Source organism: Brassica napus, chromosome C3, assembly GCF_020379485.1.
Source record: "Brassica napus cultivar Da-Ae chromosome C3, Da-Ae, whole genome shotgun sequence".
In the NCBI taxonomy this organism is placed as follows: Eukaryota; Viridiplantae; Streptophyta; class Magnoliopsida; order Brassicales; family Brassicaceae; genus Brassica; species Brassica napus.
Window position 1 is genome coordinate 53,242,763 of NC_063446.1, and position 25,389 is coordinate 53,268,151.

The window sequence follows — 25,389 nt, forward strand, 5'->3', positions numbered from 1 at the left end:
GATATCGTATTGTGTGTCAACAATGTACATAACTCATCACCGAATCTCTATCCTCTTTTCTATCTCCAGCTGGCCGAACCCACCGGATGTGCCCGCTTTCTCTCTTGGGCTAACACATGCAACTTGGTAAGTCAGAGGTAAATTACCAGAAGCCCCACCAAGTTACTTTGGTTGGACCTTCTTAATCCACATGGTTCATCTTACGAGCCCAGTTAGGTAATTCGTATTTAATCGGCTACAACGCGCGTATCCTGCTCTTGTGACGTGTTATAAAGGCATTGGTTGTATCAAATATCTAAAGCGTTAGTCGGTCGGAGATATTAAGAAGATCAAAAATATCTAGCTAACTCGTCCACGTTGGCACTAACACAAAGCCATCTGGAATTAGACATTGCGCTTTTTCTCTTATCTTTTGCTTTTGTTTTTCTTTTCTTCTCTCTTTTGAAAATTGCTCATCTTCACAGACCAAACTTCTCCACGAATCTTTTTCTCCGATCTCGGATTCGAAATCTGAATGGGAGAGGAAGTGAGGATGAGCGATTACGATGTTTCCGGCGACGGAGATAGGGTTCTTGAATGGGAGATGGGGCTACCTAGCGACGACGATTTGACATCTCTTTCTTACTCTCTGATACCTCCGAATCTCGCCATGGCTTTCAGCATAACTCCAGAGAAAAGCCGTACGATCGAAGATGTGAATCGCGCATCGGAGACGACGTTCTCGTCCCTGCGCAGCGGATCTTCAGGTCTCAACACCTCGTCCTCTAACAATAACAGCGTCGCGGCGGAGGAGGAAGATCGAGTCGGATCGAGCAGTCCCGGATCGGATTCGAAGAAACAAAAGACATCCGGCGATGGTGTGGATCTCTCAACGGCAACGGCGGCGGAGGAAGGAGATTCGGGAACTGAAGATCCTACTGGGAAGACACTGAAACGACCGCGTTTAGTGTGGACGCCGCAGCTACACAAGAGATTCGTGGACGTTGTGGCTCACTTAGGGATTAAGAACGCAGTGCCGAAGACGATTATGCAGCTGATGAACGTCGAAGGATTGACTCGAGAGAACGTCGCGTCTCATCTCCAGAAGTACAGGCTGTACCTCAAACGGATGCAGGGGTTGACGACGGAAGGTCCGTCTTCTTCCGACAAGCTCTTCTCCTCGACGCCTGTGCCTCCACAGAGCTTCCAAGAAATCGGAGGCGGTAACGGTAGCGGCAACGGCCAAGGGAACGTATCCGCGGGTGTGCCGATTCCGGTGCCCTACGGAGGGCAGCCGATGATGCAGATGCCTGTCTATGCCCATCATATGGGTATGCAAGGGTATCATCACCAGAGTCACGGTCATGATCCTTATCATCAGAACCGTCAGCATCATCATGGAGCTGGAGGGTTCGAAGCTAATCCATATATGATGCAGCAGAACAAGTTCGGATCCATGGCGTCTTACCCTCCTGTTGGGGGTAGAAGTGCGCATGAGAATTAAAATGAATCGATTTGGTGAGCTTGTTTTTGCTCGTGCAACTCTTATAGTAATTAGTCAAAGTTTCTATCTTTTATTTAAGTACAGTTAATATATCTCCTTACACGATTTGATTGAAATTTTATCAAGTTTCTTGTCTTTGCTATAAATGGTATACAATAAAGTCTTGGGCTTTTTAACTTGTTCGGCGCATTTTAATTTTGACAAAGCTAACCATCAAGTAACAATGAATGCCTGTAGCATATGTTTGCTGTAAACATAAGAGTTAGTGTTCATGTGCCATTTTGACTTGCTAGTGTTTTGTGTGCTTAATGTCATATGTAGTGCTGTACAAGTCCACTACCCTTCTAGTTTGTAAATAGAAAGATAGTCACCACCACAGTGATAGTTTCATGTTTCTCTGGTTTTGGTAAATACATATACATTTCTTGTCTCTATTTACCAAACCATATCTTGCTTGTAAATGTATTGTAATTGGAAAAGATATGCTACTTGCTGTGACTTTATACATCGCAGAAGCCTTTTTTCTCCCCTACGTTTTGCTTTTCTCAGAATAATCCATTTCTTCAGGTTTAGTTATACCGTTCTTAAATCCTGTGCATCTTCCCAGGTCTTGATCGTACTTGGATTATTGTTACAGGTTCTTGACTTGTGTCCGCATCAATATGTCTTTTATCTTTAGCCGAGTTTTTTTAACCAAGTCCGCATTGCATCTACATAGGAGAGATCATACAACATATCATTTCGAAGCTAGACCAATGAGCATTCTTGGAACACAATGCATACTTGGGGACTTCTGTCAGGTTTCGTGTACTCATTTTCTAGATTGTGAGGTAAGTCTCTCATGTCTCGTTTCTTTGCTTTGTTAAGGGTTTATTTCTTTAAGATGGCGTCAAACACAATCTTCATGTTTCTTTACTTTTCAATATACGAATCCGTTTAATCTTTTAAAAGGAGAGCTCATTTTTGTCCAATCAAATTGCCTCACATATGACGACCTTTTCTTTTCTGTAAGTAATAACCTTTCATTTGACTGGAGAGCCACGTACCAGTGAACTTCCGACACAAGGGAGAAAGTGACATTCCAACAAAAGCGAAAACTCTTTTTTTTTATTCTTTCTTGCTGAATGAGTTATTGGTTTCAGCTACGTATGGTTCTACTTTGAGATCTATATAATAATTTAAGACCTTTTCGTTTCCCGTATACGATTATCCCTTATATATTAATAGAAAAACATTAGAAAAGTTATAAACGGTAATTGGTACTAATTAAAAAAATGTTATGCTGAGTTGTCACGTAATTGGAATGTTAATTTTGCTAACGTGGCGGTTTGAGAATTAATTAAAATTTTTGTTAGTCCAAAATTAAATTGCTAGAGAATGTTATATTATATAGTATGTCCATTATGGATTATCCATTTATCAAATTGAAATTATTATATATTCTTTCTTTAAATAAAACCTACGGAATTATCTAATGTGACTAAGATATATATGACAATTTATGATTTTAAATAATAAAGATTTGTTAACAATCTGTATACTTTCTATCATTTTTGTTTAATTATTAAAATAAATTACACAATTATATTTATCATATAATAAAAATTTAGATTTTTTGTATATGTTGTATTTTGAAATTTTCAAAACATGTATAAATTACTAAAACTGTTAAAAGTCTCACATAAACGTTTGTGATTAAAGGTATAAATATTAGTTCTATAATAAAATACAATGATTATAAAATCATATGAATAAATAATTTTATTTTAATAGGTGTTTATGTTAGTATGTATATGTACATATTTCATATCGTTTAAATTAAACTATACATCATATTAAAATACATATTTAAATTTTGATATCTGCGTTGAACATATATTGAAAAGTTAATATTTTAATTTTGAAATCTTCATTTTTTTTTTAAATGTTTATAAATTATTGAAACCACTAAACATTCCACGTAAAAAAAAAATTGTTGGTGTAAAAATTTTGTTACACAAATATGCAAATAATCATAAAATCATATGAGTAGAAATCCCATTTAATAAATATCCAAATTAAAAATATACTATATATCTATGTTAATATCATTTAAATTTAATTATATATCATATACGATAAATAAGATTGATTGTTTTGATTTATTTACCCTAAAATGAGTGTGAATAAACAAGAGCGGTCGTTTGATTTATATTTGCACGCCAATTTATTACATAATAGTAACTGGTCTCTTAGTAATTTAATATATAATTATTATTTTATGATTTCATAATATGCAGAAAAACATAAACTAAGTAATAAATATAAAATATTTTTTCTGCACAAGGCGCATATCTTAACCTAAATATGTATCTCTTTAATAGTTCACATGGATCAAGATCTCCCAGTGTGGTTTACAGAGTCAATATGAATCTGTAAAGTTGATGACAAAAAAAATATATGTATCTTTTTAATAATTTTAAATCTTAAACATTTTATAAATCTCAGGCCAAAACAAATAACGAAATGAGAATAAACTCAAAAATCAATATTTATATCAAGTAATAACCAAAATAAAAAAAACTGACACAAAAATGAGAAAAATATTGAAGATAGATAGGATTGGCACGTGAACGTAAACTTCTCATAACCATAATTAACTTTTAAATTGCTAAATCATGATATAAAACCGAGCCGTTATAGTTTCATTTTAACCAAATAGTACGCCTGAGATTCTTCGGTCTAAGCGTTAGGTTCTTATGTGATAAGTGATTTTTTGACCTAAAATATTTTTAAAAATGAGATTAGCTTATGAGTAAAAGAATTATGTAATTAACAAAAAAATTTTTTTAAAAATTGTTTAAAGGCCAAAAACATTAATTCAATCAAGAATATAAATTATATTTTTCCATATGATATATCTTAAATAATTTTCATATAAATTCAACTTGCGAATGTATTATCCTAGTACTCTATTAAAAAGAAAAAAAAAATCATTTCCATTAATATACTATCCTCTGGACATCACACATTCGCTGACAACCTTATCCTCATTTCACTTGTGTCACCCGTTTGATTTTTTTCCTTGAAAAGTAAGATTCTCCTAGGATAGAAAATTACAAAGATTTCTTGATATCCACCCAAGCCATTCATCCGCTGACCAACCTGCTTTAACCTTATGTTTTCACTGGCAAGTTATGGTGAATAATTTTCTTCACAGAGTCCTCAAGAAGTTGACAAACTCCTCTAGCGAGTTGTGTGAAGAACCTCCACTTCTAACGGAACCTCTTAGTTTCTCCTTCAAACTGACGGCTCTCTTCCTCATTTCTTCTCCTTGTTCGCACACCATTAACCTCCTCACGGCTTTCTCTACCGCTCCTCTGTCTAGATCACCTTCCACTTGCATCCCTATTTTCCAAACACACTCCAAGTACCTCGCGTTCACCTTTTGATCACCGGTAAACGGTTTGCTGATCATTGGAACTCCTTCCCCGAGGCTTTCTAGCGTCGAGTTCCATCCACAATGGCTCCAAAACCCTCCTACTGCAGGATGAGCAAGCACTTCTTTCTGTGGTGCCCATTTTACTATGTAGCCTTTATCCAAAACAATATCACTGAACTCTTCAGGCAAGGACTCTAGCCACTCCGAACCGCGTATTGACCCTGGCCGGATCACCCATAAGAAGTTTTGGTTACTAGCAGCCAATCCCGAAACCATTTCCATTACCTCATTAATTTCCATCAAAATTAAGCTTCCAAAACCCACGAATATCACGCTATTTTGCTTTTGCTTGTTCAACCATTCGACACAGCTCGTGTTCTCTTCAAGCAGACTCGTGGGAGCTGAGGCCACCATGTGAAGAGGGCCTATAGGATACACCGGAATTTCTAGTGATTCTTGCAGACAAAACAGAGAAGAGCTCTCTAGACAGCTCGATGTGTTGATTATCACAGAGGAAGCTGTCCGTTTGTCAACTGCGTTCCTACACAGCTCTGTTATGCTTTCTAATGATGCCCGACGTGAGTCCGGAAAGTCTTTGTACCTCAGGGGATGAAACTCCGGAACTAGCTCGTCTTGCTTTTCTTTAAACTCTGCAAAAAAGTCGAAAAAATCATATTTGTTACAAGATCTTAGATACTAAATGGAAACAGAGAATTCTGGAGTACCATTCAAGAACTTGTCGAATACAGAGCGGCAAAGAAAAGCTGTGGCACTTGTTGTGCTGAAAATAACGGATGGAATGTTAAACTCTTTGGCTGCGGCTTCTGCAAAGTAGAGGAACTCGTCGTAGATGACACATGAGATGTCGTTACCATGTTGCAGCAACAACTGACCCAGACATTCCTTGAAACCCACGTGACACTCTTTGTTGAGCTTAAGGGCCAACAGAATTTGCCCGAGATTCTCGAGATCAGATTCCGGTAAGCTTTCTGGAATGGTGATAAACTGAAAATCAGTGAAGTCATCTAGAGGGCTAAAGTAACTGAATTTGGTCTGAGCAACTGTGATTGAGAAACCCTTCAAGTGAAGAGCTTTCGCAAGTTGCATCATTGGAGATATATGTCCTTGTGCTGGAATTGGAACCAACACTAGCCTTTTCCTCGCCAGTTTTTCCTCCATTTTTCAAAACCTACAAAACAAACTAAAATGGTATCTCTTATTATTGAAAGAAGTATCTTTCTCATATAACAATCAGCTTTTGAAACAGAGATATAGATGGATCAAAGCCTACAAAGTGAAGGATCATTTCAAAAGTCTCAAGACCAGATCAATTGAGAGAGAGAGAGAGAGAGAGATTGAAGATGATGGAATTGGGCAAATCATGTGGGCATGCTCACGTTCCCCAAAAAGCCAATAATTGTTTGTTTGGTTTGTTCTGGCACACATGTAGTTGGTGGATTTTTGCCAATATCCATTGCATTCATAGATATATGTATATATAGTTTTATAAAATAATGAGATAAAGTTTAAAATAGTATTTACTTTACTTATATTGTTATTTTTTTAATTTTTTTAACCGGGAATACAGTATCGATTATAACTATCCGACAAAAAATCGCATTAATCCATCTCCAACTAGATCTTCTTACACAAATCTAATATGGCGTAGTTCATTAGTCGGTTCTAGATCTCTACGGAATCGTTCACCATTCTCAACTGAAGTATCCAAATCTCGAGAAGGTGGAATTAATCCGATTTTATCCAAGTTGCCGGTGTCTTCCTTAGACTAAGAAGTCGCCACCGCCTTAGTTGTTTTACTACCGGAATAGCTGTGATGACTTCGTCATCGCGGTAATTAACTCGTTCAATGAAGCAAAATATCAACCAGACAAAAGGGAGAGGAGTTCATACCTCACAAAATAGAGAACTCGACGGCAAGAAAAAAATCTCCTACGAACAAAACGGACTGTCAAAGAGAAAAAATGTCTGAGCAAGAGCTTTGGACCTACAAAAAGAATATGAATAATCTGCTCAAAAATCAAGGAGCCTTCTAACACTCGGGTAGTCTACTTTACTTATTGTTGTACCAATTAAGAACATGATTAGTGAAAAGTTTTCACATGAATTCTTAAAATATATTAACCAATACATGTTTATAAAGTGGTTTTAGGGATCTCAAAATCCCGAGAACACTTTGTTAATTGATTTTGAGATTCTCTTTCGAGTATCCAATCCTGTTCGATTCAGGTCGGTATTTTGAAAATACGCCTTAATAACCAATGGTTAACAATCCACGGATCTATGTGTCTATATAGATCCTGTTCATGGATTAACGAAAATGTGCAAACGCTCTATTTGCTTCTGCCATTTAATTCAGGTTTTGATGTTTCGAGTGTATGGAATTTGACCCCATTCAGATATCCTTAAAGTTCCATTAGGATTCGGCTCGGGTTTCCTTGAATCTGGTTTGGGTATAGTAACACATCTAAACCCAATTCAACCGTTTTAACTTCGGGTTCGGTTTTTCATCAGATTTTTGTTACCCAAAGACTGGTTTGTGATTCAAAAGTACACACTTTAATTCATATAATTGACAAGTTTAAACAATTTTCACTAACAAAAGTTTGGTGGAATGATTTAGAACTCGTCGTTACGAGGAGAAAACCTTAAACATGTTAAAATTAGCAACTAACAAGTTTATAAAAGTAAAAAACATTATTTAACTTAAAAATAAAGCAACATTGTTTAATCTTCAAAAGCAAAGCTATTCATAATTGAACTTTAAATTCAATTGTCAAACATAAAAGAACTCTAATCTTTAGCCAAATACAAAATGTATTTGAGTTAATTACACATGTAACAGATACTTACTTTAGGTACTAAATACTATTTAGAGCATTTTATATACTTATTCGGAATTGTGTTCAGACTTAGTATGAGTTTCTTTTGGGATTTTGAATTTTTTGAATTTTTTCGGATATTCATTCAGGTTCGGTTTTTACCGAAATGCTGTAGAACAAGATTCATTCGGTATTGGGATTCGGTTTGGATTCTTTTTAAGCGGGCTACTTTTAGTTCAGGTTTTCAGATTCCATTTACTTACCCACCCACCCCTAATACCCTTAATACAATAAGAATATTTATCAATACATATACTTTAGAAACTTTGTTTAAAAATCCCCAATCGGGCTGCTCTAACAAACCAACCGATAAACCAACATGCTGGTTTACTAAAAAAAATCCCCAATCGGGCTGCTCTAACAAACCAACCGATAAACCAACATAGTGGTTTACTAAAATTCAACAGAACCGATATAGTAAATTTAAACTTACCAGTTCTGATACTGATCTTTTCACATACTCAGATTGCTAGGCTTTAGAATTGGTGTTTCCAAATGTTCCAAAAAGCTTCCTCACCAGCTATGTCGCTGCATCCAGATCCTAGTATCCCTCTCAACATGACTATGTTCCTCACCAGCTATTGGCCTGATCTTGGTCAATATCTTATGAGTCTTTTTTTTTTTGAATACATGAGGTTTGGGGCCAAAGCCCGTAATTTTCTTAGACTCGAAATCACAACATCTAGTATTAGTTTCGTCTCATCGGTCACTGGAACTGAGAACTTCTGACACAATTACCAGTCTTTTTCATTTGAGTTAATGACCTATGGTCCTAAGAGACTTTTCATATCCAATTTGAGTTCCTTTGTAGGAGGAACTGTGAATTGCTTAATCTTTAATTGAGTTTTCCCCGCCTGAGAAAACTATTTTGACTCGTAGCTATATTGTTAGAAAAATATCTCAGTGTAGATGTGTTCTTCTCTGCCTTCATATATGCTGTCATCTTTTAGGGCTTAGGTTATTATCTTATAGTTTTATTTTCTATTGAAACTGTATCTTAGAAGGTTTTCAACCAAGAACTTGGAAGCTTGCGTTCGAGAGCTGAAGAGATATAAATCTTTCTTTTTTTTTTCTTGGCCTAATGTGGCGGCGATAACTGATCTATGAGATTAATAGAAAGAAGCGTCTTTCTCGAGTAAATATCAGATTCTCAGACTTGTGTATGTGATTCATCCCTACTACGTTTTCTTGCCCTTATTTACTACATGTTTCACATGTGGTGGATGATGTATGTGAGTACCATGAGGCGGTTACAAAAGCGAAGATGCTTCTTACTTCTTGATCTTTCCTGTTGTCGTTTTTGGTTTCATGTAAGATTTTCCAAACAGAAAAATTGTCTATTATGCAACAATTCCGTTTTAGACAAACTTCCAAAAGAGACTCTTATTTGATTTGAATTGCTTTCTTTTTTGGATAAAGAAGAAAACCAAGTACTTCAGAAATTTTGTAAGCTTGTTCTAAACAAATTCAGTGATCTGTAATAATAAATTAAGTGTAGCTTCTCACTCTGTCTCAAAGTACTTGGCCAGCTCATCCAATGCTTTGTATGAGGAGCCTCCACTTCTTATAGAGGCTTTAAGCTTCTCTTTCAGAACAAGGGCTCTCTCCCTCATGCCTTCAACTTCCTCATCCACGATCAACCTCTTAACGGCTCTCTCTACCCTTGCTCTTTCTACTTCACCTTGAAGCTGAAATCCTATTCGCCAAACACTTTCTACATATACTGCGTTTAACTTTTGTTCCCCTTTGAAAGGCCTGCAAATCATTGGAACTCCTTCCACAATGCTCTCTAGCGTTGAGTTCCATCCGCAGTGGCTCCAGAATCCTCCCACTGCAGGATGTCCAAGTACTTCTTTCTGCGGTGCCCATTTCACAATGTATCCCTTTTCTGACACAGTCTTACTGACTTCCTCTGGCAATGACTCAGAGCCAGCTATAGAGCCAGGTCGGATAACCCACAAGAATGGCTGGTTGCTATTACGCAATCCCCAAGCCATCTCCAGAACTTCCTTGGTCTCCATGTGAGCTATGCTTCCCAAGCTTATGTATATGACTGACCTTGGTACCTGCTTGTTCAGCCATTCAATGCAGCTTCTGTCCTCTTCCAGTAAACTAGAATTTGCTGAAGCTGTAATGTGAAGAGGGCCTAATGGAAAAACTGGAATATTGAGTTCTTGTTTCAGCCATGATAGAGATGAGCTCTCTAGACAGCTCGCCGTGTTGATGATAACAGCAGAAGCCGTTCTTTTGTTAAATACTTCCCTACATATCTCTAAAAAACGATCCAGTGGCCCCATTCCTGAAATTGGTAGGTTTTTGTATCTTAATGGATCTAAGTTTTCCACCACCTTGTCTTGAACTTCAGGATCTGAAAAAATATATACATTTTTTATAAATATAAACCTCTGTTTAGTAAAAAGACGGGGTTGCAGAATGGTGAATAAGCTAGTATTGGATACCTTCAATGTCAACCAAGAACTTCTCGGCATTGAGTTTGCTTAAAACACAGCCACAAGCATGATTTGTAGCACTGGCAGTGCTTAATATGACACTTGGGATCTTGAACTCCTTAGCTGCAGCTTCAGAGAAGTACATGAGCTCATCATAGATGATACAGGCGAAATCATTGCCATTTTCTAGCAACAACTCAGCTACACAGTCCTTGAATCTTGCCTCACTGTTATTGTTGAGCTTCATCAGAAACTCGACTAGTCTGAGGTTCTCTTTTTGAGACACCGGTACGCTTTCTGGTATGGTGACGAATTGAAAGGTAGGGAAGTGCTGAGAAGAGCTTACTTGATTGTATTCTCCTTGAGCAACTGTAATTGAGAAGCCCTTAAAGCTAAGGGCTTGTCCGAGGTGCATCATTGGAGTTATATGCCCTTGTGCTGGAAATGGAACCAAAACTATCCTTCTCTTCTCTGCTATTTTTTCCATTGCTTTAACATTTTTTCTGCCCCTCCTTCGTATCTCATGGCAGATATCCCTTCGTAAGTGCTCCATATTATTATTAAAATCTCCTTAGCCAATAATTGTTTGGTTTGTTCTGGCACACATGGATTTGGTGGATTTTTCCACATGATCGCATGTTCTCTTTTGACATTTAAATAAAAATAATATAACTGTATAAAATGGCACCACTACAGTTTGTAAAACGTAAATAATTCTCTGCACAGTATTCTGGGATTTTGTTGTGCATTTATGAGAAAAAATTGAAAATTATAAATTGAAAAAAATGAGGTACAAAATCCATATACAGGATAATTCTCTTAGATATACTTTTTATTTTTATCACTAAAATATCCCTATAAAAATGAACAAAATAGTTCTTTTTATTTTAATTTTTTTAATATTAATATTTTTTTAAAAAAATTTGAAACTCTATCCTCAGAACCTTACCACTTAACTTTAAACCCTAACTATAGATTAGTTAACCCTAGAGTATAATGTATATTTACCCTTTACTAAAACTTATATTGGTCATTTTTCTTCTTGAGTGCTATTTTTGTAACAATAAATTAAAAATGGCTATCTTAGAGAATTTTTCTTATATATATGGATTCTTTTTAACATATAGATGATATTTGTACTTTTAAATCTAGAGAAAATCTATATTATTAAAAATAAAATATTTTTTGGTATTGTTTGAAAATATGGATATCAGTATAAATGAGAATAGTTTATAAAACATGGATAGCAGTATAAAAAAAAGTATAATGTTCTTTTAGTAATTTCATTAATATAATTACATTAACTGTCTTTCCATATTTCACTCAGTTTAATAATTTCATTAATTATATTACCTTAACAATACATCACATCATTAATTATATTACCATAATAATAATAGTTTCGATTTTTATTTATTAATTAATCAACATTAACTTTGTGCCAATTATAAAATAAAAATTATAAAATAACTGTGTTTTGCATATGGTTAAACGTTCGGTTTAGTTTGTTTTACTAAAACTTTTTTTTTATTTTAGTTTCAATATGTGAAAAATTACGTAGCCAAAAACATAACTCAAAAACATGTTTTTGCGAATAAAATAATAATTTAAATCAAAATAATAAAAATGTATTACATTTATTGTTACTTAATTTTTCACTCCATATAATTATTTTACTAAATAAAAAACTCTTTCTGTTTCACTTAATTTAGCCAAGCACATAGAAATAGTCTTTTTTTATTAGTTTATAAAATCAGTTAGGCATGAACATTAACTATTCATTTAGGTACGAGTTATTTTTTTTTTTGAGTATCGTTTTTTTTTGAAATTAGGTCCGCTTGAATATTATAAATTTATGTGTGAGTTTTGAGTTGGATCCTTCTAGGTCTGTATGAGTTCGGTTCTGATGTATAGGAACCAAAAAAATTCTAAATAATAAATGTATCTGAAATGGATTCGGATATTTGCACCAAAAATAACCATATTACCCGATTCGGTCCATGTCTTTTGAATACCATTAGTTATATTACGACTCATCTAAAATATGTAACACTAATTATGAAAAACAAATATCAATGTATAAAAATGTAAGAACCAATATCTGCAGGTCAATCTCTAGTTTGTTTTTATGCCCACAATTTAGATAATAATTAGCAAACTACACATGTAACATCACGGGTCCGGCCCAAGAGAAAACCCAACTGCTAAAAGAACAGGGGAAAACCCTAGTTAGCGTCCCTTTTATTTTCTATAATATTAGGATCCCCTTAGGTTAAACTCACAAGAGAGACAATAAGCAAATCCTTGCTAGTGCAAAACCCCGCAGTCGCCTCTCACTACCATCAACCACCCTCCACCGTTGCCTCATGCCGCCAGCCACTTGCCTCAGCTGCGGATCACAGCCCCGAGTAGACATCCACAAAACCCTAGCCACCATCTCCTCGAGTCTGCTGCTTGTAACCACCTGCAATCTCATGCATAAGGTAAGGATTAGATTCTACCTTCCTTTAGTCATGGATATGACAGATTTGAACCCTAAATTTCAACCTTGTCTCTTATGTGATTGACAACACATATCTGTAGGTTTCGTTGTCTCCTTTCGCTTCTCTAGATCCAGATCTACGTCTACAACCAAGCTAAGGTGAGTACACGATCGTGAACTTGTCTCATGTAAAGTATTCCGTCGGGACACTTGTCCCTTGTTAATCGAATCCATGCTTTTAATATGAATGATGTAATGTGTGCTAGATCTAAGATGCTTGTATTGATGTATGTGTGATAAAATGATGAATAGCATCTAGATAAATAATGATGATGAGCTAATGATGAGCTAATGATGAGCTAATGATGAGTTAATGTGTAATGATGAATGATGTGATAAATGAGACACTGAGAATGGGCGGCGTCTAGAAATTAATTATGAGTTAATATAATGAGACAGCGAAAAGGGCAGGTTAATGTTAGTGGGAGCCGTAAGATCGAGTCATGCCGAGTCGTGGCATATGTGATCATCAAGACCGCGATGCGGACATTGTCCTACGGGGCCAAAGGGCTGCGAGCAGGTGGTCACTTAGGAAGCTGCATGATAGTTGTCAACGTAAGATCCCGCAGGATAGGCCGACACAAGGTGGGATGTCTGTGAGGAAGCCCTAGGTCCTTAGGTTGTTTTCTGCATAATAGATCTTATTAATTCGTGATTGTGTTGATTATTAGTTGTCCTAAGTTGGAGTTCATGGGTTCCTTGAACCCACCCTCACTGAGTAAATTGTGGGAACCGAAATTCACACCGTCGATTTCTGTAATCGGAGGAAAGTCAAGAAACCCTAACTTTCCCTGAGGTCCCGGATTCTCTGCGAGAGCCAATGACAAGTGACCAAATATATGCCGAAAATATGAAAATATAACAAAACGAATTTATAGAAAAGGTAGATCTTATTTCAAATTCGTGTAAGAGCGTTGCGATCATTACAAGAGATTATAAAAGCTTCGGCCGCAAAAGCTGTCGGCGAATTACCTAGTTCTAGCAACCTAAAACCTTAAACCTAGTTGAGTCGCAGCTCGATAACAGAAGACAAAAAAGATACGAAAAAGGTTTTGATCGATTTACGACTGAACTTTATGAAAGACTGTTTACGTACCCCTTTCGAGGATCAAGCCGAACGTATTTTGATTGAAATAGTAGAACAAGAGATCGATACGCCTTTGCGAGTTCATCTAGTAATCGAATGACAGTCATAGAAACATAACATGTTGAGAATAATGCCTAAAGTTTCTAAGTGCAGAGAGTTCTAAGAGTAAAAAGAATTGTCCTTTGCCTCTTCAACCTCAACGTCCTTATATACTCCTCCTAGAGGCGGTTTGCTCTTTCCCTTTCTGCCGTCGGTCGAGTTTATTGCTTCGCGGAAATATTCCATCTTCCTCGATCTTCTTATTTATCTTTGGAAACTTTACATTTATCCTCCGAACTTGACATTTATCTTCTCCTTCTGAATAAAAGATAAACCATCATAGCGATTGGGCTTGATTTCGTATAAATTCGTGAGTGGGCTTTTAGCCGTGTTCTGGACCATTTCGGGCTGTTTTCTGACTTATTGAAAGTGCGCTTCCGAAATGATGTCGATTCCGAAGAAAGTTTGAATTTCTCGTATAGTGGAGGGAGTTCAAGGTGTTTAGCTAACTGTTGCCGTTTTATACGATCAATTCGAATTTCATACGAAAAAACGAGTTCTTGCGGTTTTTAAATCGTAAAGTTCCAACGGTGACTCCGATCGAGATGAAACAAGGGCAAGTTTGATTCGGTCTCGAAAGAGGGAGCTACAAGGACGGGATGAAGGTAGACTAGTTGATCCAACTCGCCGAGCGGGCGAATTGGACTGCTTGAATCCTTTTCAGAATTCATTCGAAATTCAATTTCGGTTTTCCCGCTATTTTTTTTTTAACTATTATTTCTTTCTTTTTAAAGAGAGACATTTTTCTTGAGAAACTTCCGACATTAATTCCGTCGTGACCGATTTTGACCCCAACAGTTAGCCCCCCAGCTCGGTAGAATTTTTGCGATGTTCTTGCGAGCAGTTAGGCAGGCCATGTAAGTTAGGCAGAATTAATGGTTGAAAGTGGTCTGTTCGCTCTACTAAAAGTGGAGTGCAATAAGATTAGGGCTGCACCTTGTGAAGGCTGCCTACGTACCCCTGTCGAAGGGATCAAGGCTTTCGTAGTTCATCCTGGAGTTGAGATTCTTACAACCTGTTTTCCAGTCAGACCTTTACGGTATAGTTATGTGTAGTGTGGAGGTAATCGAGCATTTATATGAGTGTAGATGGCAGATTACGAGTTGTCATCTCGTAATCTAACTCTGGGTGAACTTCTATATCCGTGATATGTTTCGAGAGTTTTCTGCAGTGCGTAAACTTGCGGGATATCTGAAGATGCTCGAATATTAGCCAATAGACAATTTTTGAGATCTCGGATCAGGGTGTTTGATACTATGCCTAGAGATGTTAGAGACCAGTGTGATGGGTTTAGGGCAAGACCTAGGTCTAATCACGACTTTAGGGGGTGCGATGACTACTTCGACTTATGTTTCCCATATCATTTTTGACCTGATTCCGTCCCGCTGTAAAGTCCGTGATATGTTCTCGGTTTACGTGACTTGTATGGTAGGAATCGAGCATCTCTTCGAGGACAATTTTTAAGTCTCCCAAAAGAGCTGACCAAAATTTTGAATTTTTTATATAGCTCTATTACCCTTGTGTCGGGTGTACGAGAGCTATCTCTACGAGATGGCTTAGTCTGTTTAGGACGTTAATAGTTTTTTGTGATCAGCAAAAAACTCATCGGTAGATATTACCGTTTTTGAGTCTTCGCGAAGAATACGTGCTTGAGAAGATGTTAGTGCGTATGATTGTCTGGTCTTCCAAGAAGGTGTTTTTATCGAGGAAGGTATTTTTGTCGAAAAAACTTATTCTTCAAGCGTCTGCAACGTCTCGCGATGCTGAAGATTGGTTTTTCTTTTGCATGCCGCGTTTAGTGGTTGAAATGTTTGCGGGCTTGAAGATGTTTCGCGGTATTGCAAGAGTTTAGTCTTAACCCTACATCGGAGAAACATTTTTGGTTTGTCTACGAATGTTCACAGACAAAACTGTTGTTGCTGTTTGGATGCTAATAGTTTGATTTGCGATCGAGGAATTAGGACTGAGGGGTCGCGTCAATTTGTCCATGGGAAGAAGCATTTTCCTTCGTAGTGCTTTGTGAAGTGTTGGCCTTCCGAGATCTATTTCGTGCATTTTTTAGGATGTTTCTTATAGCTCTAGGAGATTTGTTATAAATTTTTCCTTACATGCCGCGTGTTATGGGTAAAACGTAGCAGACTTAAAGTGAATTGTGGAACGTATTGAACTTGGTCGATTCTCGACAAGTTTAGGTTTTACGTTAACCATTTGGTTACTGAGTTTTGTTACAAAGAATTTATCATATGATTTCCGACTATGGGTTATACTGAGTCTTAATAGTCGTATGACGTTTTTAGACAAATCGCAGATTGTCGTTTGGCCGTTAAGTGATGGAGCAATGGTTGCTCAAATACTTTAGCTTGGATTGAAGTATGTGTTCACTCAGATAGCCAAGGACATTGTAGGTCAAGGATTAGACAATGGTACTTTCGTGTTAAAAAGAAGGTCATGTTTGTTTACGATTGTCCTTAAAGGGGATGCCTAATTCTGGTTCAGACTTTTACTGGAAGGCGTAACTGACCGAGGGCTAAAGAGCGCTTGTCGAGATTGATAGACCAAGTTTGTCGGGGTTATCCGTGTTAAGATGGCCGATAGTCGTAGAAAACGATTATCCGCTTTAGGTTTCAGTTATACGATGAATGCTTCGTATAATGTTACCTATAATCTTATGAAAATTGATTCGTTTTTGTCTGAGGAAGAGGAAGCCAAAGGGTCTTGATAGATAACCAGTGTGGAGTCAGTTGCGGGATGATTGCCTGCTCGGATTTGACCGAGGGGAACCAAAGGCAGAAGCCAGTGAGCCGCAAGGCTAAAAAATGAGATCTATTAGATCGTAATGCGAAGAGATAGTGTTTAGATTGATCATCTAAAGTCAGATCTTACAGCTTTGTATTTGCTATACGAAAAATACTTCTTTATAAAACATGTTATGTTTACTTTTGAAAGTTTCTTCGTATGACTTGATCTGATTGTACGAAGGATTTTTTGCGTAAATAATGGGCGACCGGTTTTATGAAGGTTGTAAATCGGTGATATGTATACACATGTCTGATGTCTCGAGTTTTAACCCGATTATCTAACTGCAAGTGCACAGTAAAGTACGCAGTAGTAATGCGGGATCGAATCCACAGGGACCGATGATCACACGTAGAGTTGCAGACAAGTTAATAGCTACAGCGAATCAAGATATATTTTTGATGGTTTTTATTTAATTTTCTCTAGTGTCACAAAACATAAACAAGCTGTAAAAAGATGATTTAAACGATTTGAAAACTATTTTAAAACAAACGTTGGGCATTGGGAATTCTCAGGGATTTCTTTTTAATCAAGATACAATTAATGGAAGACACAGGGATATATTAAGAACCGTCTAGAACTCAAACACGATATTAGAATTAACCTACTTCCGTAGCGCTAATTCTCTATGTTATAGAAATCTCCACACTAACTTCCGCTGAATTTCAATTTCTAAACAAGCATTAAGAACAGGTTCAATATGTTCACAAAGCGCAATAACATCAACTTCCGAGGGTTAAGGACACTTTGCTCATCTAAAGTATTTTCGGAAGTTCAAACAATCACTTTCGGTGCATCAAACAATCTGAAATCATGAACTAAGTGATCAATTCAGTTCAAGCAGTAAGAAATCCATTAGATGAAGAACCAAAACGTAATCCCTTAGTCTACACACGTTTTATGGATCAAAACATCAAGAAATCCCCTATGAGAACCCCTAAACCCAACTAGATGACTACTCACACATAACTAAGCAAGAACAAAACGATTTTGATGAAGAAAACATGATAAGATTGTATTAAAACAGAGTAAAGGTTCAGAAGATCTTCTCCAAATGGTTTTGAGATGAACTCCTTTACAAATCTTCACAAATCACACCAAAACAAGTACAAAACACTCAAATCTTCTCTCTAGAACTTGTAAATCTCCTCCTTGGTCGCCCCTGGTCTTTTCTGAGTCTCAAAGGTCGAGTTCTTCTCTGAATTATTGAGGGGAGTGGGTAAAAAGGAGTGAAAAGCTCGTTTGTGCGTGTGGAGCCCGTAGCGCCTGAGATCGGTCGATCCACATGGCCCGGATCGGTCGATCTCGTGTATGAAAGCCTAGGATCGGTCGATCCACATATCCCGGATCGGTCGATCTAGTGCTCTGTGCGATCAATACTTCATTCGGTCCATTGTTCGGTCCATCTTGCTTCTGAATAAATCCCGAATGCGTTCTTTTCTTTCAAGCTATCTAGTAACCTGCATATTACACTTAAGAACACCAAAACGCATCAAATAGACCAAAACATTAATTAAAACCGACCATTTAATTGCTCCAAAACGAGTTTAAAACCGTTAAAAACACGGAATATCAACTCCCCCAGACTTGAATCTTTGCTTGTCCTCAAGTAAAGAGGATTAAAATTTGGGAGCTCACTAACCCTCAGTAGACCTTACCTTGTGATTTCGCTAACCACTTAAATCAGAGACTGTCAAGGCTTTCATTCCAAATCCCCACCAAGACCGCGCAAACCTTTCCATATTTCAGACCTGCAAGTCTCAGTTTCAAGTAATCAACTCTTTACATTCATTAAAAAGGGCGTGACCTTTCCACCAAAGATATCTCCATCAGGTATAACGGGTTCGGTGTTTGGGAGGCTGTTTTAGTGTTTAATTAGGTGAGGCTCAAGTGTTTGTGGGTATCAGCGATAACAAAAAAAAATGCAAAACATTATGCAAAATCGCTGGAGAGACCGAGTATATTGATAACCATGTTTTCGAACTGCTCAAGTCTCAAATGATCAAAACCAACAAATCTCAAACTCTAACCCCAAATTTAAACAAAGCATCATCTCTAGTACATAAAATAAAAATAAAATGTCTAAATCAAATATACTGAATGAGATATAAACATGAATAAATTTTTTTTTTTTTTTTTTTTTTTTTTTTTTTTTTTTTTGGACCGATTACTTGCAAATGTTTTGTGGTAATCGATCGAATCATATCTTTTTTTTTTTTTTTTTTTTTTTTTTTTTAGGAAAACTTATACAAACCGAAATCGAATATATACACTGCGATGCAATCACACACTTACAACACCCAATTTTTCTATTTACACCTCTAGACACACAGGTCCGTGTCTAACCACCTAAATGTTCCGATCCTACCTAAGCAGTCGGATGAACCATGTCTACCCTAATCTCTCCATTGTTTTTGCACATGTATGCACATATGATCAGTGTGTAAGAATGCATGGAGATGAAATAAAAGGGTAAGGTGTAGGTGAGGTACCAAACTATTGATGAGTCTGGCCATTCAGGATTATTAAAGAGTGGTAGAATGTGGTAAAGAAAATCCTGAATGTGTATATGGTGTACCGTTTCCTGATGTTGATTCCTGGTCAAAAGAAATTAAATTCATTAATGGTCAAAAATAGTTGAGTCGATTACAATTCACCGAGACTTGATAAAAGATTTAAGGAGAGGTTGTTTGGTCAAGTGGTTCCTCGGTTTGTCTGCGCTAACAGTCCTGAAAAATGGTCAATATGAAATGTAATGCACAACACACAAGGAAGTAGTCTAATAATCATCACAGGGTCTGAGAAAAATACGTAGAGAGTTTTTAAAACACAAAGAAAATAAAAGAAATAAAAGCAATATGGTACATAAGTAGCATCCTCCCCCAGACTTACTTCACACCGTCTCGGTGTGAAAATAATTCCAAGAGAGATTACCGATCAGGCGTTGCGGTCAGTACGCCTCTTGGAGCGCCTCTCCAAGGCTCCATCATCATCAGAGTCCTCCGCTGCCTCAGGTCCAGCAGCGGTGCCGTGGGCGCCTTAGATCGACCGATCCATAGGCGTTGGATCGACCGATCTCTTCCTGATCGTGATACATGCCTGAAAATCATCTAAAAACACATCCAAAAATCAATTCACACCAAAAAAAAAACATAATCACAAAAGAGAAAGAAAATCAAACCATGTGGGTTGCCTCCCAGTCAGCGCTTGTTTAAAGTCGCGAGCCTGACTATTTTGTTGTCCTTAGGCGAGATCGGGTTCCGATAAAGGAATGTTGGTTCCTTCTTCGGGTTTTGCATCTGTGAAGTAAGGTTTTAGCCTCTGCCCATTGACGGTGAATTTCCTCCCATTGTCTTCCAAGACAACAGCTCCATAAGGTCTAACCTCTGTGATGGTGAAAGGTCCGGACCAACGAGACTTAAGCTTTCCAGGAAATAGCTTGAGTCTAGAGTTGAACAGAAGGACTTTGTCTCCAGCAGCGAAGTCTCTCGGGATTATCTTTCTGTCATGCCATGCCTTAGTTCTTTCCTTGTAGATTTTGGTGTTCTCATAGGCGTTCAACCGAATCTCGTCCAGCTCGTTCAACTGAACCATCCTCCTTTCTGCTGCGGTTTTAATGTCGAAGTTCATCAACTTCGTTGCCCAAAAACCACTGTACTCCAATTCCACAGGTAGGTGACAAGACTTTCCATAGACCAGATTAAAAGGAGTGGTGCCCAAGGGAGTCTTGTAGGCGGTTCTATACGCCCATAAGGCGTCATCAAGCTTCACAGCCCAGTCTTTCCTTGTTTTGCCTACAGCCTTCTCCAAAATCCCCTTGATTTCTCGGTTCGATATTTCAACCTGCCCACTTGTCTGAGGATGATAAGGTGTAGCTACCTTATGCTTTACTCCATGTTTCTTCAGCAGTTTATCGAACGTCTTGTTGATGAAGTGAGAGCCTCCATCACTAATAACCACTCTCGGGATCCCGAATCTTGGAAAAATGACTGTCTTGAACATTTTCTTGACAACACTAGAGTCATTTGTCTTGCTGGCTACTGCTTCCACCCACTTGGAGACATAATCAACCGCAACCAGGATGTACTCATTTCCATAAGAAGATGGGAAAGGGCCCATAAAATCAATTCCCCATACATCAAAAACTTCAACTTCAAGGATGAAATTTTGGGGCATCTCATTTCTCTTACTGATGTTACCCTTCCGCTGACATGCATCACACTTTGAGACAAACTCATGGGCGTCTCTGAAAAGTGTAGGCCACCAGTAACCAGCCTGCAGGACCTTAGAAACCGTCTTGAATGTTGCAAAATGGCCTGCGTATTCTGAACTGTGGCAGTGGAAAAGAATCCCTTGCATCTCATTCTCCAGAACACATCTCCTGAATAAACCATCTGAGCATCTCTTGTAGAGGAAGGGATCATCCCAGTAGTAGTGGTTCACATCTCTCATGAACTTCTTCCTCTCATACCCCTTCAGGTTCGGTGGTTCAATTCCAGCACATAGGTAGTTTGCAAAGTCTGCAAACCATGGGAGATCATCCTGAATTTGTCTCATGACACAGCAATCAGCCTGATCCAAATACTCATCCTCCAGCAAGGTGATCACATAGACATTCTCCTCGGGTAATGTATCATCCAGTGGTGTTTCAGCTTCCACTCTCATTCGGGAAAGATGATCTGCCACTCCATTTTCTGCTCCTCTCTTGTCTCTGATCTCAATATCAAACTCCTGTAGGAGTAAGATCCACCTTAAGAGTCTCGGTTTAGCATCTTTTTTCGTCATCAGGTACTTCAAGGCTGCATGATCTGTGTGCACAATTACTTTCGAGCCCACCAAATAGGACCTGAACTTCTCGAAAGCATAAACTACTGCCAGCAACTCCTTCTCAGTGGTAGCATACTTGATTTGAGCATCATCAAGCGTTCGGCTGGCATAATAGATCACATGGAGTTTCTTGTCTTTTCTCTGCCCCAAAACAGCTCCAATCGCGTAATCACTTGCGTCACACATTATTTCAAATGGCAAGTCCCAATCTGGTGGCTGCACAATGGGAGCACTGACTAGAGACTTCTTGAGAATCTGAAACGCAGCGAGGCAGTCAGCATCAAAAACAAACTTCGCTTCTTTGCACAGCAGACGGGTGAGTGGCCTCGCTATCATAGAGAAGTCTTTGATAAACCTCCTGTAGAAACCGGCATGTCCCAGAAAACTCCGAATATCCCTCACTGTCCTGGGAGGCTGTAGGCTGGTCATAACTTCAATCTTTGCTTTGTCAACCTCGATACCCTGCTCTGATATCCTGTGACCCAAAACAATGCCATCTTTCACCATGAAATGACACTTCTCCCAATTTAACACCAAGTTCTTCTCCTCACATCTTTCCAGCACCTTGCACAGATTAGCAAGGCAGTCGCTAAATGAAGAACCGTAGACTGAGAAATCGTCCATAAAAACCTCCATAATGTCCTCAATAAGATCAGTAAAGATCGACATCATGCATCTCTGGAAAGTTGCAGGAGCATTGCACAATCCGAAGGGCATTCTCCTGTAGGCAAAAGTACCGTATGGGCAGGTGAATGTTGTCTTCTCTTGGTCGTCTGGATGAATGGGTATCTGAAAGAACCCGGAGTAGCCATCGAGAAAACAGTAGTAGGGGTGGTTGGCTAGTCTTTCCAGCATCTGGTCAATGAAAGGAAGTGGGAAGTGGTCCTTCCTTGTGGCTGAGTTTAGCTTCCTGTAGTCAATGCACATCCTATGCCCTGTGACTGTTCTGGTAGGAATCAGCTCAGCCTTCTCATTTGTGATGACAGTGATGCCACCCTTCTTAGGAACCACATGAACCGGGCTCACCCAAGTGCTGTCTGAAATTGGGTAGATCACCCCTGCACTCAACAGCTTTAGAATCTCCTTTTTCACAACTTCCATCAGTTTGGGATTCAGTCTTCGCTGGTGCTCTATGGACGTCTTTGACTCATCCTCCAAGTGAATCTTGTGCATGCAAAGATCTGGAGAAATACCTGTAATATCATCCAAAGAGTACCCCAATGCTTTTCTATACTTTCGCAATTTTGAAAGAAGCAAAGCGGTCTCCACATTATTCAGGTTAGCACAAATAATAACAGGATATGTGGAATTCGGTCCCAAGAATGCATACCTCAGCCCAGCTGGGAGGGCTTTAAGTTCCACCTTTGGAGCATTCTCCTCACTCCAATCTGGTTGGGAGGATGACGGTTTGACGGTTTTATCGGTGCCTGAGTCTTCAAGGCTGACATAGGCGACATGCTTCTCAATCGGTGAGGCTGAATCCAAAATCTCAGAAAATCCAACCACTTCTTGGTTCATGAACCCGAACTCACTCTCCTTTTGGGTCAATGCGACTTGTAGAGGATCATCAGTGTGCAACTCTTCATCCATTTCCTCCACCAGTTCAGTCAATGTATCAACCCAGAAAGTCTGTCCATCAATAGTCGGATTTTTCAGCACCTTCTCCACATTGTATCTCATCGCCATGTCTCCTAGACGTAAGTCTATATGCCCATTCTGTACATCAATCATGGCTCCAGCAGTAGCTAAAAACGGTCTGCCCAAAATGAGAGGATCTTTAGGTTCCTCTTCCAGCTCCAGAACTACAAAATCGGTAAGCACATATCCCTTTCCAACACCAACAGGGATGTTTTCTAGTACACCGACTGGTCTTCGCACTGATCGGTCAGCAAGGACCAAGGAGATCCTTGTAGGTTTGTAGTTCGTCATGCCTAGCCTCTCAGAGACAGAGAAAGGCATTAGGCTCACTCCTGAACCCAGATCGCAGAGACTCTTCTCAAAAGTAAGTGATCCAATGCGGCATGGTAGAACAAATGCTCCGGGATCTTCACGCTTTTTAGGCATGACATTTTGTAGAACTGCGCTACACTCCTCATTGAGCATCAACACACCCCGCTCTAGGCTCATCTTATCGGTAAGAATCTCCTTCATGTACCTTTTAAGAGAAGGTACCATCTTCACCGCTTCAACAAATGGCAATCTCACATGTAACTCCCCAACAAGGTTCTTTAGCTTCTCGTACTCACGTTCTTTGATCTTCTGCCTTGGTCTGGATGGGTATGGAGCCTTAGGAACATAAGCAGGAGGCGCCACATACACCTCTTCAGGTTCAGAGGAATTTGGCTTCGTCGACACGGGATCGGTCGATCCAGATGGACCGGATCGGTCGATCTCCTTCCCCTTGGATCGGTCGATCTGTTCTTGAGATCGGTCGATCTCTTTCTCTTTCGATTCCTCAATCGTTTTTCCACTCCTAAGTGTTATAGCATTCACAAACTCCTTGGGATTCGTCTCTGACTTCCCTGGTAGAAATCCAGGTGCTGTTCTGCTGCTGGAGGCGGTTTGAGCAACTTGCTTTTCCAAAACTTTCAAATGGGTGTTCAAAGCTTCGAACTTCCCATTAAGCTCTCCATACATGTTATCCACCTTGGTGTTTATCTCTGCAGTGCTATTCTTCTGACCTTCTAGCACCATTTGCAGCATCTTCTTAATTTCGTTATCCTGAGAAGGCTGTGACGAAGAGGCATTTCCTTGATTCTGATAGTTGTTGTACTGCTGCCTTTGCTGAAATCCTGAGTTGCCCGAGTTGTTCCCCTGATATTGATTTCTGTTCTGAAATCCTTGGTTGAACACACTCTGGTTCTGATTCTGGTTCTGCCTGTTTCCTGCCTGAGGGTAGGACTGATGTTGTGGATTCTCCACATTGTTGCTTCGGTAAGACAGATTATTTTGCTGATTTTGATTCCATCCAAGGTTCTGATTGTAGCTCCTGTTGTAGTTTCCTTGACCACCAATGTAGTTCACATCAGCTTGCATATCATCTGAATCATCACCAACAGTTTCTTGTGAGGAACGATAGCCTTGCTCCTCCACAAATTTCACAGATTTCTGATCTCTCTTGAGAAGCATCTCAATCTTGGCATTCAGCTCATCTATCTTCTTGGATTCATAACCAACACCCTTCTGGCTGGTGTCAAACCTTGACTTGCGGTTTGCTTTGCTGGATGACAGGTTGTTCAGCAAGGTGTAAGCTTCTTCAACAGTCTTGGTCATGAAATCACCATTACTTGCTGTGTCCATGGCATCTTGACTCTCTTCATGAACTCCATTATAGAAAATGTTCAGCAAGCTCACATCAGTGTAACCATGGTGAGGGCAGTCCTGTGTGTACTCCTTGAAACGCTCCCAAGCCTCATGAAAGCTTTCTGAATCAAGCTGCTGAAAGCTTCCAATTCTGCTTCTCAGATATGTGGACCTTGACTTGGTGAAGAAATGCTGTAGAAAAGCAGCTCTTGTCTCTTCCCATGTAGTAAGAGATCCTGGAGGGATGGACTTTAACCATCTGATAGCTTTATCAGCTAAGGAAAACGGGAACAACCTGCATTTCAAAGCGCCTTGAGGAACTCCATTATGTCTGCTGGTGTCACAGACTCGCTCAAAATGCTCCAAGTGATACATCGGGTCCTCAGACGGGTTTCCATGAAACGGATTTTTCTCCACCAAATTAATGAGACCAGTCTTGATCTCAAAGTCTCTTCTCTCAATGGGAGGTGGGCGAATCCCA

The 25,389-nt window shown here is 38.8% G+C and overlaps 3 protein-coding genes and 1 non-coding gene across 6 annotated transcripts; 2 read left to right on the forward strand and 2 right to left on the reverse strand.

Annotated features, from left to right (window-relative positions):
* Positions 1 to 344: 344 nt before the first annotated feature.
* On the forward strand, positions 345 to 2,454 carry LOC106408666 (transcription factor LUX-like). 2 transcript variants are annotated; one of them, XM_013849487.3, is made up of 2 exons: positions 345 to 1,497; positions 2,202 to 2,454. In XM_013849487.3, the coding sequence occupies exon 1, from the start codon at positions 515 to 517 to the stop codon at positions 1,481 to 1,483; it is 969 nt and encodes a 322-aa protein (XP_013704941.1). In that variant the 5' UTR covers positions 345 to 514; the 3' UTR covers positions 1,484 to 1,497; positions 2,202 to 2,454. The 2 variants fall into 2 exon arrangements, with proteins under 2 accessions (XP_013704941.1, XP_013704864.1); XM_013849410.3 differs by having other exon boundaries at positions 346 to 1,497; positions 2,121 to 2,454.
* A 1,988-nt stretch (positions 2,455 to 4,442) lies between these two features.
* On the reverse strand, positions 4,443 to 6,376 carry LOC106408579 (flavonol 3-O-glucosyltransferase UGT76E12-like). Of its 2 annotated transcripts, XM_013849345.3 has the most exons (3): positions 6,196 to 6,376; positions 5,630 to 6,105; positions 4,443 to 5,554 (listed from the first exon to the last, which is right to left on the reverse strand). In XM_013849345.3, exons 2-3 carry the CDS (start codon positions 6,081 to 6,083, stop codon positions 4,677 to 4,679), a joined length of 1,332 nt encoding a protein of 443 aa, XP_013704799.1. In that variant the 5' UTR covers positions 6,084 to 6,105; positions 6,196 to 6,376; the 3' UTR covers positions 4,443 to 4,676. The 2 variants fall into 2 exon arrangements, with proteins under 2 accessions (XP_013704799.1, XP_022555572.1); XM_022699851.2 differs by having other exon boundaries at positions 5,630 to 6,375.
* Positions 6,377 to 9,172: 2,796 nt separating this feature from the next.
* Positions 9,173 to 10,920, reverse strand: LOC106408490 (UDP-glycosyltransferase 76E5-like). Its single transcript, XM_013849273.3, has 2 exons — positions 10,264 to 10,920; positions 9,173 to 10,172 (listed from the first exon to the last, which is right to left on the reverse strand). Exons 1-2 carry the CDS (start codon positions 10,805 to 10,807, stop codon positions 9,307 to 9,309), a joined length of 1,410 nt encoding a protein of 469 aa, XP_013704727.1. The 5' UTR covers positions 10,808 to 10,920; the 3' UTR covers positions 9,173 to 9,306.
* Positions 10,921 to 24,966: 14,046 nt separating this feature from the next.
* Positions 24,967 to 25,073, forward strand: LOC125584761. Its single transcript, XR_007321670.1, has one exon. It is a non-coding gene; the product is annotated as a small nucleolar RNA R71 (small nucleolar RNA).
* Positions 25,074 to 25,389: the final 316 nt, after the last annotated feature.

Excerpts from the sequence above, each read along its gene's own strand:
- LOC106408666 (XM_013849487.3), top strand. The coding sequence starts at position 515 with ATGGGAGAGGAAGTGAGGATGAGCGATTACGATGTTTCCGGCGACGGA.
- LOC106408579 (XM_013849345.3), bottom strand. The coding sequence starts at position 6,083 with ATGGAGGAAAAACTGGCGAGGAAAAGGCTAGTGTTGGTTCCAATTCCA. Across the intron at positions 5,555-5,629 it reads ATTCGACAAGTTCTTGAATG|AGTTTAAAGAAAAGCAAGAC; the intron begins GTACTCCAGAAT and ends ACTTTTTTGCAG.
- LOC106408490 (XM_013849273.3), bottom strand. The coding sequence starts at position 10,807 with ATGGAGCACTTACGAAGGGATATCTGCCATGAGATACGAAGGAGGGGC. Across the intron at positions 10,173-10,263 it reads GTTCTTGGTTGACATTGAAG|ATCCTGAAGTTCAAGACAAG; the intron begins GTATCCAATACT and ends ATATTTTTTCAG.